Raw genomic sequence first — 22,938 nt, 5'->3', positions numbered from 1 at the left:
GGACGGAGGAGGAAGGCGGAGCGAGGAGGGGCCAGCCGGAGGCGAACGAAGGAGTGGAGGAAGGACGGATCTAGGAGGGGGCGGGGAGGAGGGCGGCCGATGAAGGATTACCGAGTCCGGGGAGGAGGAGGAGGTGATGGCGGCGCATAGGGAGGAGAGATAGGCGACGACGGCCGGTGGGGGCGAGGGCGGGTGCGGGGAGATTGAGGGGGGAGATCCAGTGAGTGTGAGTGTGAGTGGAAAGAGGAGAGTGAGGGGCGGCCATTTGGTGAAGATAGAATGGCTTAGCAGTAGCGCGCTGTAGAGAAACGTGCTACTGCTGAACGACCTAATAGTAGCACGTTTCGGACAAATGCGCTACTGCTATGTGTTAACATGTAAAAATATACATCAGAAATACATTGATCATCAATGATCTTTTTGTGTACAATCTGAATTATCAATATGAGTCCTCACCGGTTCCTCACAGGTTTAGAAACCGGAGAAGACTCATATTGCGGCCACAAATTCTACACATAGAGTTCAATGAAGACCAAATGGATGTGATAATTTGAGAAGTAACATATTTAAGGTGGTAAAAACCCTGTTCGCGGAGCGAGGTGGGACTAAATTTTTGTAGTAAACTTAGCAGTAGCGGGTATTGAGAGAAGGCGCTACTGCTATGATCTGTATCAGTACCGCTCTTTGTATTAACGCACTGTTGCTTATAACTAGCTTGGCGGCAGGGTCGTGGCAATTGTAGGAGTAGCGCGCCTTATTGGGGCAGCGCTACTGCTAAATTTGTTTTAGCAGCGCGTCTTGTTGGGGCGCGCTACTGCTAAGTAGCAGCATCGCCTTTTTTTATAATGCGCTGCTGGTAAGATTCTGTGTATAGGCTTTTCCCTAGTAGTGATCCCAAGCTGAGCTACCACACGGAAACACATTGAGAGTGGGTTTTCTACACTCCCGTTCCGTGCATCCCCGCTACACCCCTGGAAAAAAACATAGCAAAACATTTCAATAAAATCTGAAAGTTTGTGGTAATGATATTGAACAGATGTTAGAGATGCTTGCAAAGTTTTGTGGTCAAATGACATTCATGCAGCTCTGTACAAAAAAAACAAAATTTCTCAAAATTTATCCAGATGTATGTGCACTTTTGAGCAGAAATTACAGTTTTTTAGAGAGCTCATCAGATCTCATTTGACCACCAAACTTTACAAAGCATCTCTAAAATTTGTTCATAATCATTCTCACAAAGTTTCAGATTTTTTCAAAAAAATTCACTATGTTTTCTTGTGGGGTGTAGTGGGGGTGCATCGAGCTGTGGCTCGGCCACTACTTTCCCAAACACATTACGCAACTTGTGTTGCACCCGTCCTTTTGCAACATGGTTTGTGTTGCGACCGTGACATGTATTATGTTGCAAATCCAAATTATGCTTCCCTGGAGACATGCATGATGACCCAAAAGTATAGGGGATTAATCATAGCCTTTTTAATAAGTAAGAGTGTCGAACCCAACGAGAAGTAGAAGTAAATGACAAGTGGTTTTTCAAAAGGTATTCTCTGCAAGCACTGAATTTATCAGTAACAGATTATTTGATAGCAAGGTAATTTGTAATGAGCAACAATTAACAATAGTAGTAAGGGTGCAGCAAGGTGGCTCAATCCTTTTTACAGAAAAGGGCAAGCCGGAACGATCTCATATATAAAGCAAAGTGCTCTTGAGGACATATGAGAATTCTCGTCAAGTTACTTTTCATCATGTTGGTTGATTCGCGTTCACTATTTTGATAATTTGATATGTTTCTCCGCCCGGGTCCGGGAGTCCTTGATCGGTTTCTTCGAGTCCAAGGCGCACACACCATGGCCGTCCAGCCCCGTGGTGCCCGTGGACGACACGACCCCACGCTCCTCTTGGCCAACGCCGGGATGAACCAGTTCAAGCCGGTCTTCCTCGGCACCGCCGCCCCGGACTCGCCTGCACCGCGCCTGCAACAACCAGAAGTGCATCCGCGCCGGCGGCTAGCACAACGACCTCAACGACGTCGGCAAGGACACCTACCACCACACCTTCTTCGAGATGCTCGGCAACTGGTCCTTCGGGGACTACTTCAAGGACGGGGCCATCGCATACGCATGGAAACTCCTCACCCAGGTTACCTACCTACCTACCTACTCCTGCTATCAATCAATCAATCAATCAATCAAATATAAAGATGATGAAAGAGTGACATATAATTGCCCGCTGATAGAAATTGCTATTTCATATGCATGTATGTATGTATGTATGTATGTATGTGCAGGTCTACAAATTGCCCACTGATAGGATTTATGCAACATACTTTGGTGGTGATGACAAGGCTGGTCTCGCTCCCGATACCGAGTCAAAAGACATATGCATGGTTCAAGTATCTACCGAATGAAATAGTTCTGCCACTCCGCGGAGGGGAACTCCAGCGGCGCCGCCTCCGGGCCTCCGTCGCTCATGGAGACGAAAGATGATTTATTTGTTCCCCCTTAGTGGTTGCCCTGGAGCGGAGAGCAGATCAAATCAAATGCAGGTGGGCGAGGCTGGGATCAACGGGAAGCTCGTGGGACGGGGGATCCGATGGTGCGGCGCGGGTGAGGAGGGGATTCGGGCTTCTTGGTGACGAGCAATCGCGAGGAAGCTCCTCATCCATCCATGGCGGCGGCAGGAGAAGACAGAGATCAGTCCTCTTTCACTCCTTACCGTGTCTTTCCGCCTTTCTCCCCCTCTTTTTTTTACCTCTTGCAACCACAAAATGACCAATTTGCCCTTGATTTACTGTAACATGTTGGCTCTGCCCCCTCTCTCCCCCGGCGAGCGCGAGCAATGTCATATGGGCGGCGACTCCAATCCTCCCGGCGAGGCCATTGGTCCCCTCTCTCTTCGCTTGCACTTCCGCGGCGAGGGCATGCTCGATCGCCCTCTCCTTTGGCATTGTAGGCTTGTGGTTAGGGTTTGAGCCGGCGTGTTATTAGGCAGTGTTTTACGTGGCAGTAATGACGTCGTGAAGAAATAAGTCTCTCCCGAACGGTAAATGTAGGGTTATCGATGTCATGGTGGAATTTGTGAAGATTACTTCAAAACCACAATCAGCGATTGTTGCCTTGTCAACGGTGACGTTGGCAAGGTTGAACCGGTGTGCCAGATCTATAGAGTTGAGAGGCACATGGACAAATATCCATTCGACGTGCAACGGAAACAAGGGCTCCCATATTCACGCCGACATCTTTGTCGACTCACAAAATGTATGGGCAATGGTGCATCCCGACTCCATGGGATCTCCAACGAACGCTCGGACATGCCGGGATTGCGTGTGGTTTATCTCTCAAGGACAATTTCATTTTCCTTTTTTTTTGCACCCTTAGATGAAGGCATAATAAGGGTGGCATTTTGATGTGTGAGAATAATGGTCATCTTACTTTTTTTTTAGAAAAGGAGAATGACCCCCGGCCTCTGCATCTGGACGATGCATACGGCCACTTTATTAATTATTCTCATAAGACCTTACAAAGTAATACAACAGTAAGACTAAAGTCGTCGTCTAAGCAACTCTATCCAGTTGATGAAGGGGCGCAGATAGCCTGGGCCTAATACCAAACAGACATCGCAGCCAAACCTAACATCTAAGACCCGAGGTCCCATCTAGGACGCCTGCCGGGCATGGGTCTCACCAGTCCGGCGTGCACTCAGAGGCCGCCGCCGCCAACTGCCACCGCTCCATCTTTAGAACTGTACTGATGCATCAACCTTGCTCGGTCCAGCTATCATCGACGCCACCATGGCGCCCAACGACACCTCCTCCCTGCGCGCAAACAGCTGAGCACGTCGCGGTCGCCACTGATACACCTCAGCACCATGCTGCCAAGTACCACCAGCCGACACAGCTTGAAGTTTTTGGAAGATCTGTCGAGCGTAGCACCTGCCGACCAGGCATGACAAAGCGTAGCACCTGTCGGTCAGGCATGACTTGACATCTCCACCGAAGCTCCGTGCAAGATGAAGCCGCTCCACCTCCAGCCTCTCTGAATGGGACGGGAGCACCCCAGGAAGACACGGCGAAGAGTTGGGCACTACAATCACCATGAGAGCTGGACCAGCCGACCGCCATGGCGAAGCGACACCACTAAAGAGAAAACCGCCGCCATCAGGAACGCCAAGAACGCGCTGCAGCTGTCCCACCTCCCCGCGGACCCAAAGCGGCGCCTTCAAGAAGGTGACGGAGCCGGGCACCGCCGCCGCCCAACCAAAGTTGTGGATTTTCACCCGGGTGTAGGGGGAGGACAAGTGGGAGGGAACTGGATCTCGAAGCCGCCTTCAAGAAGGAAACAGCGCCTGGAGCGCCGCTGACGTCGTGGCCGCCGCAGCCGGCCAAGAAATTACTCTGATCCAGAGCTCCCAACCCCACATCCGCACAGTCCGCCACCGGATCCGGCCGGACTGACGAGGAGGAAGCAGCAGCACGGGGGCGTCGTCTCCAGATCTGGCGAAGGAGAGCAGCAGGGGATTCCTCCACGCGGTGCCCGTATCCACCGCCAACTCGCCGCCCGCGCGGCCGAGTAGACGCCGCCCTCAACTCCGGCGAGCGCCGCCCGCCGCCAGGACGACGCCGCCGCCTCAAACCCTAGGCCCGAGCCCGAGCGGCGTCGCGGCCGAGGGCCTCGCCGCCACCCTCATCGGCGGCCGCGCGGGGGACCCAGCGCCCGTCTCCGGCGGCGGCGAGGGAAGGAATCGAGAAGGGAAGGAGGCGGACGGGGAGGTCGGTCGCCCTCGAGAGGGCGACGCGAGGGAACGGGAACGGCCCCCCGCTCGAGAGGGCGACGCGCCTTTAAAAATGGGAGATTTTCACTTCCCGACCTCTGCACCAACTAAGGATGCATACGGCTTAGTATGAGTACCAAGATAAACATGGTCCTCAGAATTTTTTAAATGAGTATCAAGATATTTCTTGATGAGTGGTTCCATCACACATCAAGCTTGATCCTCAAGAAACGGGGGAAAACCCCTGCGCATCACCTGTCAATTCTGGGAATTGAACTCGGGTCGTTGGGTTGCACAACCACATACCCAACCATCGAGCCAAGGCTCTCTCTGCATGGCCATCTTACTTAATTCACTTCGCATGATGCACCATTACCGGTTCTACGTTACCGCTTATTTATTTTCACAACATTATTTTGCAGAAATTAGTAGTGCATTTAAACGATATTCTCCCCCCAAAAAAACAATTATCATTTTGTAGCAACTTATAATTTCGACTTGTAGCAATTTATTACATCATCCTAACTACACTAGTACAACTCAGGATCCACACTTTCCACAGGCATAAGAAGCGTAGTGACGAGGTGGCAAACGGAACACATCAACACAAGAACTCTTTCAGAGGTGGCAATATTGTATCCAGGTCCAGGTCCAGGTTCAGGTTCAGGTTCAGGATCTGCCTACATCAGCTGGTTGCCCACCCAGACGGGGTCGATGACGAACTGCAGCTCGAGGCATCCCTCGGCGACCAGATGAAACTTGGATGCCCACATCTGCATCTGCATCTCACAGGGAAAAACACAAAGAAATTAAATCGAGCCGCGACACGGCCGAGCAAAGCACTTGCTGTCAGCTAGAGCAATGTGTAAAGAGTTTCAGTTTCAGTTTCAGAGTTTTCGAGCTCGGTGCCCTCTGATTTTAGGTCACCGATCGTCATCGCTCTGCGCGCCTAGCTTGAGCGTATCTGGTTTCCAATGCGGCAGGTAAGAGCAACGACTAAGATATTCCAGTTTTTTTTCTCTCTCAAGAAAATTCCCAGTTTTCAGAGCAATTATTCACTGAACTGAAGATGGATTCAAAATCTGCAGAGACCAAGCAATGTGAGCTATCCAAGCAGTGACTACCCTCACAATGCTATGAGCATAACGGGTCTGTATGATTTAAGAACCGGAAAGAAGATTGCACGGTGAGACGTTCATCAAGAAATTTGGAATAGTATGAGCTACTCTGGAATTTTCCAATGTCTCCTTTCTGTTGGAAACGAAAAGACAGCATGCATGAAGTTCTCGCTATTAGGGTCCTCTATGCAGCCTGCATCCAAGCCAAGAGACACATGTGTGAATCAGAGTGCAATTCATAACTTAAATGAACAGAACAAAATGTAACGAAAATTTAGTGGAAAACGGACAACAGCAGCATGGCTGTACATATTGTCGATCAGGACTCTCTTTCGGAGGTGGCAATGTTCCATTTCAGCGTCATCGGCTGGTTGCCCACGGGACGGGGTCGACGACGAAATGCAGCTCAAGACACATCTTCCCGCGACCGGATCAAACTTAGATGCCAGCGTCTGCATCACACAAGACAAACAGAATGAAATCGTATTCAGTTGGGAATAGATTAGACATTCACAACACACTCGGGCATTAGTGCTTGCTGTTCATTATTCTTGCTGTCGTCAGCTAGAGCATATGAGCAGAGAGTTTCAGATTTTAGCCGACTAATCATCATAGTTACTCTGTGAGCCTAACCTAGAATGCTTTTGCAATTCAGTAGGTGAAGGTAACCAAGATGAGAGATCCCAGTTTTCAGACCCACTATTTACTGAACTGAACTGAATGGTTCAATTTCAGAGCAGTTATTTTCAGAGCCCCAAGAAAGTAACAACAGCATGTTCTAATGCATCGACGTACGGATGATCTAGTAATTTACTCTACTCTTGTAGTCTGGCTAGTCTCTTAGCACTGGCTTAGGCACTCGCGACACAGTCGAGTTTCAGAATTCCAGTTAGAGCATCTCTTGCTGTCTGCTAGAGCAATGTGTTGAGTTTCAGTTTCAGAGTTGGACTTGGTGCCTACTGATTTTAGGTAGCTTTTCATATAAGCAGTATGTACAAGTAACTAACATGTGCCTTTTTTTTAGAGAGAGAAGATACCAGTTTTCCGAGCAACTATTTACTGAGCTGAAGGTATGAATGGTCTAATTTCAGAGCAACTGTTTTCAGAGTTCCAGGTGTTGATTTCACTGGAGGATTGCCTGAGCTACAGTAACTCGCGAGAGGAATGGACAGGAGATTTCTCTGGAAGCTCACCCTTTCCTTTCTCTGTACAGATATTTTACAGCAGCACACTCTTACAAGTAACACCCTCTTGACACTCCAATATCTAAACTATACCCTCCATCAAAGGCCTAACAACACTCCCCCTCAAGATGGGGCAAATAAGTCTATTAGCCCCATCTTGCTACATAGTTTCTCAAAAGACACAACACTAACACCTTTTGTAAGTACATCTGCCAATTGACTATCAGATCTAACAAAAGTAACACGAAGGCTCCCCTCATCTAACTTCTCTCTAATGAAATGTCTATCAATTTCAACATGCTTAGTTCTATCATGTTGAACTGGATTGTGCACTATATTGATTGCAGCTTGGTTATCACAATAGAGTTGTAGTGGTCCTCCATCAAATAGACCGAGCTCAGATAGTAATATCCTCAACCACATCAGTTCACATAAACCAGAAGCCATAGACCTGAATTCTGCCTCAGCAGTAGATCGTGCCACCACATTTTGCTTTTTACTTCTCCAACAAACTAGATTATCCCCAACAAACACACAATAACCTGATGTAGATCGTCTATCATCTAGACATCCAGCCCAATCTGCATCAGCATATCCCTCTACCTTCAAATGTCCATGATTAGAAAATAAGATTCCCTTCCCTGGACAGCCTTTTAGATATCTCAAAATTCGATTTACCACTTCTAGATGGCCTGAACGAGGATCATGCATATAACGGCTTACAACACTAACTGCATATGCAATATCTGGCCTTGTGTGCGATAAATAGATTAAACGGCCAACTAACCTCTGATATTGGTATTTGTCTACGGGGTCACCTGAGTCTGCCAAGGTACGATGATTTTGCTCAATAGGTGTGGCCGCTGGTTTACATCCTAACATACCTGTTTCATTAAGAAGATCAAGTGCATACTTCCTTTGAGAGAGGTAAATACCTTGTGCCCCATAAACAACTTCAATCCCCAGAAAATAATGAAGATAGCCCAAGTCTTTAACTTCAAATATTTTAGCCATCATCTTCTTCAAGTATGATATCTCCTCAACATCATCCCCTGTGATTACTATATCATCAACATATACAGTCAGTATAGTAATCTTATCATGATGACGTTTAAAGAAGAGAGTGTGATCAGCATTGCTCTGTTGATATCCCAAGGAGCACATTCCTTTTCTAAACCTTCCAAACCATGCTCGAGGTGATTGTTTTAGACCATAGAGGGATTTTTTTAGTTTACAAACCTTGCCTTCAGTCTCACGGCTATTGAATCCTGGAGGAATCTCCATATACACCTCTTCCTGCAAGTCTCCATGGAGGAACGCATTTTTAACATCCATTTGAAACAATTTCCAATTACGGTTTGCTGCAATTGAGATTATTGTTCTGATGGTGTTCATTTTTGCTACTGGGGCAAACGTTTCATCATAATCTACTCCATAGGTTTGGCTATATCCCTTTGCTACTAACCTGGCCTTATACCTCTCCACTTTACCTTCTGGAGTTTGTTTTACTGTGAATACCCATTTACAACCCACAGTCTTTTTCCCTGTAGGAAGAGTGGTGAGAATCCAAGTATTATTTTTGTCAAGTGCTTCCATCTCTTCAAACATTGCCGTTCTCCATCTTGGGTCCTTTATTGCTACTTGCCAGTCATGTGGTATAGGATCTATAGAATCTAAAGCTACAACGAATGGCTTATACTTGGAACCCAAGGATGCATATGACACATAATTTGAGACATCATATGGAGATAGCTTTGATGGTAATTTTCCAGTAGTAGTGCGGGGCTGCTTCCTAAGAGCAATAGGAGGATCTAAATCCTCATGTGGAAGAGAATGAGGAAGCGTGCCATCATCTAAATCATGTGTATCAGTAAGCTCTTGAGTTTCTGTACCACACTCCAGTGGGTTAGGTTCTTGCCTCTGCACTTGCTCCTTCTCAATTCTATGCCTCCTTGTAAACACTTGAACTTCTCGTTCCTCATTCGGTTTTGGCCATCTATTCCTCCGTGTAAACACTTGAACTTCTCGTTCCTCATTCGGTTTTGGCCATTGCAATGCTCCATTAGAGTCACTTTGTTGTTCCCTCTGTTCATGTTCTCGCACTGCATCGTCTCGCCAATCTTCAATAGGTATAACCCCAACTATCATCTTCTCTGGTGCTACATCATTGTCTTCTCTGTTGTCATCTCCCCCTGTCTCGTTGTCCAGGCCTGTGACATCATCAGGAAAGACATCGGTTAAATCTACTGGTTCCCCATAATATGGTTCATGTTCCCTGAATACTACATCCATGCTCACAAACATCCGTTTTTCTAATGGGCACCAACATTTATAACCCTTTTGTTTTCCAGAGTATCCCACAAATACACATTTCACCGCTCTAGGATCAAGCTTGCCAACCGATGGTCTATGATCCCTCACAAAACATACACACCCAAATACCTTTGGTGGCACAACATATGTAGTTTCACCAGTTAGACACTCAATCGGTGTCTTGTTATTGAGCACCCGGGATGGCATTCTATTCATCAAATAAGCCGTTGTCATCACAGCTTCAGCCCATAAATATTTAGGAACATTCATAGCTAACATGATACACCAGGTGATTTCTAAGAGATGTCTGTTCTTCCTTTCAGCCAACCCATTCTGCTGGGAAGTACCTGGGCAACTAGTTTGATGGATAATTCCAAAGCTTGACAAATACTCATTAAATTGGTTATTTACATATTCTGTACCATTGTCAGTTCGAAATATTTTCACCCGTGCATCATATTGATTTTTGATTAAGTTGTGGAAATCCTTAAAGCATTCAAACACGTCACTTTTATTTCTCAGTACATAAACCCAAGTAGTCCTAGTGCAACAGTCAATAAATGTAACAAAAGTTTTGTACCCATAAAGTGACCACACTCCACTAGGACCCCACACATCTGAGTGGATAGTTTGAAATGGCACCGTACTTCTGTGATCAGATGAAGCATATATACTACGAGTTAGCTTCCCATACTGACAGGCATCACATACTAGGATTTCTTTGCAAATATTATTATAGAGGTTAGGATACAACTGACCCAGGGTGTTAAAGGACATGTGTCCCAGCCTGCGATGATGAAGAAGAAATTCTTCCAATGGTGACCGAGACAGCACAGCAGCAGCCATAGGTGTCATATCATCATCCAAGTAGTATAGACCATCTCGCATAATTCCTGTCCCAAGGATTTTCCAAGTCCCAAGTTGCAGAAACAAACACCAAGTTGGGAAGAAAACTACAGCACAATTAAGTTCCTTTGTAATACAACTGATAGATAATAGATTAATTGGGAATGAGGGAACATGTAAAACAGAGGACAGAGACATATTAGGTCCACATATGACAGTCCCTGATCCCATAATAGCTTGGGTAGAGCCATCTGCCAACTTCACATCCTGCCCCATCACATTAGGTGCATATTTTAAGAAGTCCTCATAGGATCCCACCATATGTCTTGATGCACCAGAATCAATTAACCATGGTCGATCGCAACTTACCGCTTTAGAAGTATTAGTCCAGGGACCAGCAGAAACAGCAGAAACAGGTGCTTCTTTTGAAGAGTTTTCACTTGAACTCATCTTTTTAAACCACTGCCACTTCACCATATCTCCTGCAGTCATCCTCACACTCACAAGCTGTGTGGTTCCACTATCACCAGCTGGTCGTGTAACTCCACAAAGATTACAGATTCTGCGGAAAGCAAAATTTACATTTCCACAGTTTGCATTTGGACACAGTCAATCCCCATTTCTCTGCCAAGATTTTGCAACACCATCACACATACCGAAACCATGACCATGTCCTCTGTTATACCTGTTATGTCCATCTCCACAACCTTCTCGGATCAGTTCAGGACAAGATGCCCTCACATGTCCTGACTGTCCACACCAGAAACAAAATTTCTCTTCTGTGTTCATTGACCTTGACCTCTTCCCCTGCTTGCCCATCATTTTATCCAGAATCTTATAATTTTTATCTTGTAGCAGTGCTGCAAGTTCATCAACACACAACATAGTAGAGGCACTTGATTTTTCACCCATCACTCTGAATCACCTGATGAGCTCCCCCTTGCTGCAAGGACCACACAAATACTCCACCCTGCAATACTACACGCGTATCTTCTCTTCTCCGCACAGGCAAACAGACAAGTAACACAACACCTACTCAATCCAGCAAGAAATCGCTCCTTCAGAAAGCAGTTCCAGCAGCATAGCAGTAGCAGTAGCAGCAGAACAGCAGAGCACTTCTCAGCAGCAACAGCAGAACACACTCCTTCAGACAGCAGAAACAGCAGTCCAGCGGCACCTAGCCCGCAGCAGAACACAACCTGCCCGCAGCCTTCTTCTCCAGCTCCACTGCGTGAGTCCCCTGGTGCAGCCGCGCGCTACCACGCCTCCTCTTCGTCTGCCGCAGCCGCGCGCTCGCAGCCGCTCCCCTCTCCACTTTACCTTCTGGAGTTTGTTTTACTGTGAATACCCATTTACAACCCACAGTCTTTTTCCCTGTAGGAAGAGTGGTGAGAATCCAAGTATTATTTTTGTCAAGTGCTTCCATCTCTTCAAACATTGCCGTTCTCCATCTTGGGTCCTTTATTGCTACTTGCCAGTCATGTGGTATAGGATCTATAGAATCTAAAGCTACAACGAATGGCTTATACTTGGAACCCAAGGATGCATATGACACATAATTTGAGACATCATATGGAGATAGCTTTGATGGTAATTTTCCAGTAGTAGTGCGGGGCTGCTTCCTAAGAGCAATAGGAGGATCTAAATCCTCATGTGGAAGAGAATGAGGAAGCGTGCCATCATCTAAATCATGTGTATCAGTAAGCTCTTGAGTTTCTGTACCACACTCCAGTGGGTTAGGTTCTTGCCTCTGCACTTGCTCCTTCTCAATTCTATGCCTCCTTGTAAACACTTGAACTTCTCGTTCCTCATTCGGTTTTGGCCATCTATTCCTCCGTGTAAACACTTGAACTTCTCGTTCCTCATTCGGTTTTGGCCATTGCAATGCTCCATTAGAGTCACTTTGTTGTTCCCTCTGTTCATGTTCTCGCACTGCATCGTCTCGCCAATCTTCAATAGGTATAACCCCAACTATCATCTTCTCTGGTGCTACATCATTGTCTTCTCTGTTGTCATCTCCCCCTGTCTCGTTGTCCAGGCCTGTGACATCATCAGGAAAGACATCGGTTAAATCTACTGGTTCCCCATAATATGGTTCATGTTCCCTGAATACTACATCCATGCTCACAAACATCCGTTTTTCTAATGGGCACCAACATTTATAACCCTTTTGTTTTCCAGAGTATCCCACAAATACACATTTCACCGCTCTAGGATCAAGCTTGCCAACCGATGGTCTATGATCCCTCACAAAACATACACACCCAAATACCTTTGGTGGCACAACATATGTAGTTTCACCAGTTAGACACTCAATCGGTGTCTTGTTATTGAGCACCCGGGATGGCATTCTATTCATCAAATAAGCCGTTGTCATCACAGCTTCAGCCCATAAATATTTAGGAACATTCATAGCTAACATGATACACCAGGTGATTTCTAAGAGATGTCTGTTCTTCCTTTCAGCCAACCCATTCTGCTGGGAAGTACCTGGGCAACTAGTTTGATGGATAATTCCAAAGCTTGACAAATACTCATTAAATTGGTTATTTACATATTCTGTACCATTGTCAGTTCGAAATATTTTCACCCGTGCATCATATTGATTTTTGATTAAGTTGTGGAAATCCTTAAAGCATTCAAACACGTCACTTTTATTTCTCAGTACATAAACCCAAGTAGTCCTAGTGCAACAGTCAATAAATGTAACAAAAGTTTTGTACCCATAAAGTGACCACACTCCACTAGGACCCCACACATCTGAGTGGATAGTTTGAAATGGCACCGTACTTCTGTGATCAGATGAAGCATATATACTACGAGTTAGCTTCCCATACTGACAGGCATCACATACTAGGATTTCTTTGCAAATATTATTATAGAGGTTAGGATACAACTGACCCAGGGTGTTAAAGGACATGTGTCCCAGCCTGCGATGATGAAGAAGAAATTCTTCCAATGGTGACCGAGACAGCACAGCAGCAGCCATAGGTGTCATATCATCATCCAAGTAGTATAGACCATCTCGCATAATTCCTGTCCCAAGGATTTTCCAAGTCCCAAGTTGCAGAAACAAACACCAAGTTGGGAAGAAAACTACAGCACAATTAAGTTCCTTTGTAATACAACTGATAGATAATAGATTAATTGGGAATGAGGGAACATGTAAAACAGAGGACAGAGACATATTAGGTCCACATATGACAGTCCCTGATCCCATAATAGCTTGGGTAGAGCCATCTGCCAACTTCACATCCTGCCCCATCACATTAGGTGCATATTTTAAGAAGTCCTCATAGGATCCCACCATATGTCTTGATGCACCAGAATCAATTAACCATGGTCGATCGCAACTTACCGCTTTAGAAGTATTAGTCCAGGGACCAGCAGAAACAGCAGAAACAGGTGCTTCTTTTGAAGAGTTTTCACTTGAACTCATCTTTTTAAACCACTGCCACTTCACCATATCTCCTGCAGTCATCCTCACACTCACAAGCTGTGTGGTTCCACTATCACCAGCTGGTCGTGTAACTCCACAAAGATTACAGATTCTGCGGAAAGCAAAATTTACATTTCCACAGTTTGCATTTGGACACAGTCAATCCCCATTTCTCTGCCAAGATTTTGCAACACCATCACACATACCGAAACCATGACCATGTCCTCTGTTATACCTGTTATGTCCATCTCCACAACCTTCTCGGATCAGTTCAGGACAAGATGCCCTCACATGTCCTGACTGTCCACACCAGAAACAAAATTTCTCTTCTGTGTTCATTGACCTTGACCTCTTCCCCTGCTTGCCCATCATTTTATCCAGAATCTTATAATTTTTATCTTGTAGCAGTGCTGCAAGTTCATCAACACACAACATAGTAGAGGCACTTGATTTTTCACCCATCACTCTGAATCACCTGATGAGCTCCCCCTTGCTGCAAGGACCACACAAATACTCCACCCTGCAATACTACACGCGTATCTTCTCTTCTCCGCACAGGCAAACAGACAAGTAACACAACACCTACTCAATCCAGCAAGAAATCGCTCCTTCAGAAAGCAGTTCCAGCAGCATAGCAGTAGCAGTAGCAGCAGAACAGCAGAGCACTTCTCAGCAGCAACAGCAGAACACACTCCTTCAGACAGCAGAAACAGCAGTCCAGCGGCACCTAGCCCGCAGCAGAACACAACCTGCCCGCAGCCTTCTTCTCCAGCTCCACTGCGTGAGTCCCCTGGTGCAGCCGCGCGCTACCACGCCTCCTCTTCGTCTGCCGCAGCCGCGCGCTCGCAGCCGCTCCCCTCTCCAGCAGCCCGCGCTCAGAACTGCCGCCTCGCCGCCACACGCGCACGAGCAGCCTCCTCTCTCTCCTGACCCCGCCAGGCCCAGCCGCCTCGCCGGCGAGGGACTACACCGCCGCCGGAACGCCAACCTGCTCTGATGCCATGTTGATTTCACTGGAGGATTGCCTGAGCTACAGTAACTCGTGAGAGGAATGGACAGGAGATTTCTCTGGAAGCTCACCCTTTCCTTTCTCTATACAGATATTTTACAGCAGCACACTCTTACAAGTAACACCCTCTTGACACTCCAATATCTAAACTATACCCTCCATCAAAGGCCTAACAACACCAGGAAAGTAACCACAACAGATTCTAGGGTATGAATGATCCAGTAATTTACTCAACTGAAGTCACACAGAAGCGAAGCCGTTTTAGTGAAGATGTCCATCATCTATCTTTGCTCTACAATCTACATGCTCTAGGGATTCTGAAATGGAACAAAAACAAAACGTAGTGAAAACTTGTGCGATGGAAAACGGACAATGGCAGCGTGACTATACATATTGTCCCTACGATCCAAACAACAACCTGATTTGAAATATACAACATTAGGATTGCTTCTTTCAGTTCAGACCAAGGAAAAATTATGCACGGGAATGTCTGTCTAGATTATTTTTTCGAAACGTCTGTCTAGATTATAAGTTGTCAAGAAGATCAAGATAGAGCCATATCAGCAATGTGACGGCAGAAGCAAAAGAAACCCGTTTTCGTCATACCTGAGATTGCCTGTACTGTAATGTAACTCCAGGCATCTCTCTGCAGCCAGACAAAACTTCGATGCTCACATCTGCATCGATTTCACAAGTCAAACACAATGAAATTATATCCAGATGGAACTTGATTAGGCATTCGCGACACAATCGGGCATAGTGCTTGCTGCGCATTATTCTTGCTGTCAGCTAGAGCAAATGGGCAGAGAGTTTCAGATTTTAGCTTGAGCTTCAGGTTTTGCAATGCAGTAGGTAAGGGTAACCAAGATGAGAGAGATCCCAGTTTCCAGAGCAATTATTTACTAAACTGACGGTATGACTGAATGATTCAGTTTCAGAGGAATTATTTTCAGAGCCCCAAGAAAGTAACCACAGCAAGTTTTAGTGTATCAAACTAAGGATGATCTAATTTACTGTACTCTTGTTAAAAACAAAAATTCCCCATCAAAATCCATCCAAAACAGAATTTACCAACACCGAAGTTTCTAGGATACAAGTGCAGAAACCTTACATCCTTCTACGCCGCACACTCCTTGAATAATTTGAAGTCATCAACTGTAGAAAACAAGAAAAGGTAGCTTTGCTCTACATCTGAATGGTTTAGGGATTCTGAAAAGCATCAGAAACAAAATGTAGTGAAAACTTACTTGATGGAAAACGTGACTGTGCATATTGTCCATATGATCCAGACAACAACCTGATTCAAAATACAACATCAGGATTTGCTTTTTCAGACCAAGGACAAACTATGCAGGGGAATGTTTGTGCAAATTACAAGTTGTCAAGCAGATCAAGGTAGAAAGTGCAGTCATGTGCAATTACTCCCTGCCTGTACGAAAGTAGGCTCTGGAAGATTTGAAGGGGGCTGCAATGGTGCTTTTCCATATAAAGATGAACAGGCCATAAATTAGTTAGCAACAATAAACCATATGGTTAAATGTTAATGTGATCTTTCTCCAAAATAAACATCCTCCACATCAACTCAATGTTTAAACACAAATAAGTCACAGTTCCTAGATATAAGCATTAAACGATAGCATAGGTACTACAGCGATTAGGCTACATGTTCGCCATAGCCGACTTGACGGAATTCAAGATCCTAAAGTAGTCGTAGAACAAAGATGAGTGCTCGCCCTCCAAGCCATCACGATGGTGTCGGTTGCTTCCGGCAAGATTGTTACATGGGCTGCCCCCAATCACCAAGTCGAAGCCGCCAAATCGTCTAACATATGTTGCAATTTCATCATCCTTGAGGGATTTCACATCAGCTATCTCAATCAATGTGCCCGTCTGGGTCTGATCCCACCAACTCCTCAAAATCTGCCTATTAGCTTCGCCTATCTCAACGGAAACTACTACCCTCATGTGGATCCCAAGCTTGTGCAAGGCAACCTCTCCTCCTCCAATACCGGTGAATAAGGACAGCACCCTCACACCATTGGGAAACATGCCCCTCAGCACTGACAAGTGGTAAGCGACAGTATCGACTTGGAATGAGTTGCCGAGAGACTTGTATCTCTGTGTCTTGCCGACTCCTCTTGTGTGGTCCTTTGGGAAACCAAGAAGATACTCCATCTCATGAGGTTCCAATGGAGCAGCTTTGTCTTTGCCAACCCAGACAAGGTTCCATTTTGAGCACTCATGCCTGACATATTTCTGTACACTTTGAGGTGGTGGATTGCCTGAGCTTGAAAGTTTCTGCTGGATCCGTTCTGTCACCGTTGCAGGGGCCATACATGTTTGCAAGCAATTGAGGTGCGTTCTCTGGTCCCAGGATGGCCACCACTTCTTGTAATGAGGGAATGCCTCAAAAATTGTCTTTGGAGGCAGAGGGAGAAGCGGTGACCTGTTCTCGGTTGGCAAATTGTGGATATATCCCCTTTTCCTGGCAGCTGCACACAGATGAAGAGAATCCACAAACTCAGGCTGGATGTCAAACAGAAATCTTGTAATTTTTGCCCATACACCTTTTGGAGCTCTGGCCACATTTTCATAGTAGAAATAAGGTGGTCCGGTAGCTAGTTCAGGAAGCACTCGGGTCATTGATGGTCCCCTATAACCAGGAAGGTTAAACCCAACCATTGGTTTTGGGAGAGGCATTGATTCCTCATCGCTGCCATCCGAGGAAGGTCGTTTGCCTTGTGCTCCACCTCCATATCGCTTCCTCTTTTTCTTGCTCTCTTCAATCAATCTTGCCCTCTTTCTCCCTCCAAAGGAATCGAAGCATCTAGCTGTAACCTGCCAATGTACACAGATTCCAGTGTCCTTCATCAAATTAAAAGAGGGAAACCACCATTTTCCTGTTTGAATGTGCATCAAACCACAAGATACCTGATGGTCAGATAAGTTTCTAGAGTGACAAACTTCTGTAACCTGTGATGCACTAATCGAGTCGACCAATACAGAGAGATCAGCATCCACACCTAGGAAAAATTTCAAACAGAAGTATATAGCATAAGGTGGTGCCTTTTCCATGAAGAAAGAATGACGGTCAAACAGAGGCATACCACATATCGTAATGGCCATGTTTGCTTCATCTTCAGAAAAGCCCATGTCTCGCAATGAGTTGATCTTCTCGTCCTTGTCTGACATCTCTCGTAGAAACTCCTGCACAGAGGTACGACAAAAGCCGAGATTAGATGTCAGCTCTAACAGGTAGATGTTGCTTTCCTGAGGTTGGTCTTGGAGGGCAGTTTGATGCAACTAATTAATGTGGTAAGTGATGTTCTTTTCCAGCATTATGATCATTTTCAAATAATTTGCTACAAATCGTAAGACTTGTTACTGATTTTCTGATTCATGAAATTCACAAAGAAGCAGGACAATAATACACTCAGTTTCTACTGTTTTCCAGTTTGTTTGATTACTCTGCGGGAGGTATTGTCTAACATTATTCAACTCACTCCTTATATCACTGTCTTATAGGGAAAAAAAACTTTAACATGGTGAAAATTCTATGTAGAAAAATCAAGTGCTCAATCTTCACAATGCAATACTACACTGATGAAAGCTCAAAACAGTAAGAATTTTTTGCTACTGAACTGGAGGTAAGAAATCATTTACCTCATAACCAGAATCATCAGAGCTTGACTCTCTACCACCAGTATCATCATCGCCATCCCAGTTCTCAAAATCAAGATCATCATCATCATCTTCAACAATAGGGGGGTTGCAGCCAGAAGTAGAGTGATTGCCCACTGCATCATCATCGTCACCTAGTGCCTGAATTTCACATCTCAATCGGAATAAACGATCCTTGCCATGAATCATGAGCACTACAGAATAAATTCAGTAATAAAGCGCATGGATAAATAGTCAGATACCTTGTATGTGAGGAGTAGCTCGAGCAGCGCATCTGCATCACTATGTCCTGAAATCAGAAGGCGTTAAAAAAAGGTACAAACACAAACAGGATAGATAAAATGGAACTGATTACTTCTATATTACCAGTCTCCTTGATACTCCTCACGACCATCTCTTTTGGGAAGCCCATTGCCACATATCCCTCGATCAAAGAAGTAGGCGGCGCTTCCCCGTTGATCCACCCATTGGAACTTTTTAGGCAGTTACATGAACAAATATCACACCATTACCATAATTATAACAAATCATGGATAGCTCTTGCGCTGAAATATAAAATTTATGTCTGACTTACGAGTGTGGATGGGCCAGGAGCATTGAAGTTCCTCATAGCCGGAGCCGATGAGGGCTCAGCCTCACCATCACTGTCCCACTCAAACTTATCACTGTCATCACTAGCACTGGTCCAGTCCTGTGACATGAGTTAAGCACAACTTGATCAATATTGAAAGCAAACCGCCATAAAAGCAACTATAGTGAATAAATTGATGCAAAAGAATAATAATTTTATTATGCCACAAGTCCACAACAGCCACAAGATATCACAATTGAAATCTCCGCCATGAAATCAGTACAACTACATTTGAGTCCAGAGTTTCGAATGCATCAAAAGGGAAGAAGGAAAAACCATTTTTTATTGAACAAACTCCCCTCAACCACTGTCATAAGACGAAATTAAGCTAATGCCCAGAAAATATACATCAGTGCAATTGGAAACAGTCTGATTTGTAGTTCGCTGGGCAGTATGACATGACATGCATAGTATTTACAAATCATGATGGAGTTAAGTGATCAAGTAGGTAAATCTATAAAGCTAAGCAGATTGACAAGGATTGCCAATTATCATGCCTAGAGTAAGATTAACTAAACAAGCACTACCGCAGTACCATTTCATGATGCTTTTACCAAATGGATAAACAATGATGTTTGCAGTCCAAATGAACCGTGCAGATGCATGAGCTGAAGCGCCGGACAAGCAGGAGTTTTCTTCATTTTACCATATAGGTGGATAAGGGAACCAAATCGCGCACGCAGCGAGAGACCCAGCTACGTCGACGACGACAACAACAGCATCGGAACGGAGGTTCTCCCCGATTGAGCGGCAGGAGAAAAAGGGGAGCCTTTCGCGAATTTTCTGCGGGACAGAGTCCAATCCCCACACAGCAGGAGTCTGTACTAGGAACGATTTCTCCCAAAAACTTTGAATCGGAGAGGCTGTGAATGAAATCGAACAGAAGGGGGGGAAGGAGAGGTATCCCACCGCCATTGTTGGTGCCGGAAGCAGAGGCCCCCTCCGTCCGTCTATCTCCACGCCGCGAGACAGACTGCAGAGGAGGAGTGGGGACAGCTCGAGGAGTAGCGGGGGCCGAGGAGGAGCAGATCGCGAGGTGACGGCGGCGGCGGCGGCGGGCTGGTCCGGCCCTCGCTGGCTGGGAGGAGGAGGAGGAGGGGGCTGCGCCGAATGTGCCGCGGCGTGTGTTTTGTATTGTAGCTGAAAAGGAGGAGGAAGGAACGGGCACACGCGGGGCGGGAATGTGCCTCCGACATGTGGGCCCTCGTGGGGTGCTTCCTCTGTTTCCCCGGGGTGTGCGGCCGCACACAAAACTGGCCGCACAGTTTTGTGCGCACCGCACATCTCAATAATGAAGGAGAAGAGAAAGAGAGATGTGAATCGAAAAAGGTGTGTGTGAATATATTGATGACGATAATAACGCCGCTAGGTTAGGGTTGGTGCAAGGGTTGGGCATAGCTGTTTAACGGCTCTATTGCACGGGTGAAAGAACTAAAAATGAAGGATACTGGAAAAAAAAGACGTTTGAAATTATTTGTATGCGAATTTGTTCTTATCCCTATAGAATATCTTTGACCGGTCTTGTTACGCTAATTAAGATTCAGTTAATGTACTGTTTTATTGTCATTGATTTTGACATTTTTTCCGTTTATAAATAATATTACCTCCTTTCGAAAATAGTTGACATGGTTTTTAGTTCAGGAGTATTAAATAATTGTTCGTGCTGTGATTTTTTTTGCCTATATTAATGTGATTGTGTAAAAATAAATATTTGATAAGCACTTTACCAAAAAAACATAATTTTATATGGTAAGTTAAGAAGAAATAGGGCAGCCGCGGCGGGATAAGAACAAATTCGCATTTATAAGTGTTTGCAGTAGCAACTTTGATTACGATCCGGTCTGAAACTGAAATTAAACTCTCTCGCAAAAGTTTGGTAGGAACCCTTGTCACAAGTGCACTTCCTCTCCTGGGTTCGATAACTCAGGGTCGCTCCTTGGGGGAAAGAGGCTGGGAACCTTTTGTGCTATCTGTTATTTTGAATCACCAAAGGGGCTCATCACGAGAACGATGACCCCAGAGAGCGACGGCGGCGACATCACGATCCGGATCTGGAGCCACTCGTCGGCGCAGATAACCATGACTTTTGGCAGCGTCGATGGTGGTGAGCGGAGACGGAGAGGAGCGGGTCGGTGATGAATAGGGAGAGAGGCGATGTGAGGTGTGGTGTGGACGGCTTTTTCCCAGAGTGGTGCTTCAAGCGGCCAGACGAACGGACGGGCAGCCGGCTTTCAATGAGGCGCACCGCCTGGAGTGGAGTAGGGTTCTCGGTTGTCGCATCAGCATTGTAGTGGTGCGCCGCCCCGCTTGTCCAATCGCATCGCTCTGGCTGACATCAATGCGATTGAGTCACTTGTGCTCTGGAGAAGGTTTTACTTGTGTAACATCAATGCCATGGCCCTGCCCAGTACACACGCGGCCAGGGTCGTCGTCGATCACCACCGAATGCCCCCTGAGCTCGTCGATCATTGTCGTGTCGATCATCGTAGCCAACGGAGGACGGTGCCGCATAATGCTATTGCTGCTACGAACCGGCGCCTCATGCATGCATGCATGCATGTAACGACGACGGCACGGTGTTTTTATTTTCTCCGGGCCAAAGGTATCTGACTGTGGGCCTCACTTGTCAGTGACACCGACACAGGAGAATCAACCGTGCATGCACCGCACCCAGGGAATCCGATCCGTGCATGCGATCGCTGCATGCAGTTCCTCACAAGTCACAAGCTCATCGATCTTCTTCTTCTTCTTCTTCTTCTTCTTCTTCTTCTTCTTCTTCTTCTTCTCAAAACGCAGAATCAAGATCGAACAGCATAAAATTGGAATGACACCTCCTCTTAAATCCTTTTCGATTGTCGAGTAATGGAGTTGAAGCTTTCCTCCGTCCCACAATATAAGATGTTTTTTTACACTAGTGCAAAGGGACTAGTACAACATTTTCTAGAAAATGTTTCAGGTTCAGGGGAGCTAGCTACTAAGAGAACAACAACAAGATAAAGAGTGTTACGATCCCACTTAATAGCTTGGCACAATCACAATCGAATTACAGAGGAATTGGAGGATTCGGTCTAGGGTTCATGAGATACAAGGAGAAAGGGGATCGGGAGTGGAGAGCCGTCGCCGCCAGTGTCTTCTCTCTGCCTGCCTCTCCCTGGTGCCTCGTTAGCTTAAGTAGCTAGGTCGTCCATTCTGGGCCTCCATAGCGCTTGCTGGGCTCGTTCATTCTTCTCTTGGGCTTGATCGCTGGTGTGGGCTGGTGCAGTAGTGACAGTAGGCTGCGCTGTAACATTCCCCCCTTCTTGAGAACCAGCTTGTTGTTGGAAATATGCCCTAGAGGCAATAATAAAAGTATTATTATTATATTTCCTTGTTCATGATAATTGTCTTTTATTCATGCTATAACTGTATTATCCGGAAATCGTAATACACGTGTGAATACATAGACCACAATATGTCCCTAGTGAGCCTCTAGTTGACTAGCTCGTTGTGATCAACAGATAGTCATGGTTTCCTGGCTATGGACATTGGATGTCGTTGATAACGGGATCACATCATTAGGAGAATGATGTGATGGACAAGACCCAAACCTAAGACTAGCACAAAAGATCGTGTAGTTCATTTGCTAGAGCTTTGCCAATGTCAAGTATCTTTTCCTTAGACCATGAGATTGTGCAACTCCCGGATACCGTAGGAATGCTTTGGATGTACCAAACGTCACAACGTAACCGGGTGGCTATAAAGGTGCATTACAGGTATCTCCGAAAGTGTCTGTTGGGTTGGCACGAATCGAGACTGGGATTTGTCACTCCGTGTAAACGGAGAGGTATCTCTGGGCCCACTCGGTAGGACATCATCATATGCGCAATGTGACCAAGGAGTTGATCACGGGATGATGTGTTACGGAACGAGTAAAGTGACTTGCCGGTAACGAGATTGAACAAGGTATT

General features: G+C 45.8%; 1 protein-coding gene across 1 annotated transcript; it reads right to left on the bottom strand.

Moving 5' to 3' along the window:
- Positions 1 to 16,193: 16,193 nt before the first annotated feature.
- LOC119292325 (DNA (cytosine-5)-methyltransferase DRM2-like) lies at positions 16,194 to 19,994 on the bottom strand. Its single transcript, XM_037571173.1, has 8 exons — positions 19,901 to 19,994; positions 18,935 to 19,051; positions 18,727 to 18,833; positions 18,603 to 18,649; positions 18,343 to 18,501; positions 17,787 to 17,886; positions 17,611 to 17,702; positions 16,194 to 17,517 (listed from the first exon to the last, which is right to left on the bottom strand). The coding sequence occupies exons 2-8, from the start codon at positions 18,955 to 18,957 to the stop codon at positions 16,339 to 16,341; spliced, it is 1,707 nt and encodes a 568-aa protein (XP_037427070.1). The 5' UTR covers positions 18,958 to 19,051; positions 19,901 to 19,994; the 3' UTR covers positions 16,194 to 16,338.
- Between the last annotated feature and the right edge of the window lie 2,944 nt (positions 19,995 to 22,938).

This window comes from Triticum dicoccoides, chromosome 4B (genome assembly GCF_002162155.2).
Source record: "Triticum dicoccoides isolate Atlit2015 ecotype Zavitan chromosome 4B, WEW_v2.0, whole genome shotgun sequence".
NCBI lineage: Eukaryota > Viridiplantae > Streptophyta > Magnoliopsida > Poales > Poaceae > Triticum > Triticum dicoccoides.
The sequence above is the reverse complement of the archived record's forward strand: the minus strand, read 5'-3'. Positions and strand labels throughout refer to the sequence as shown.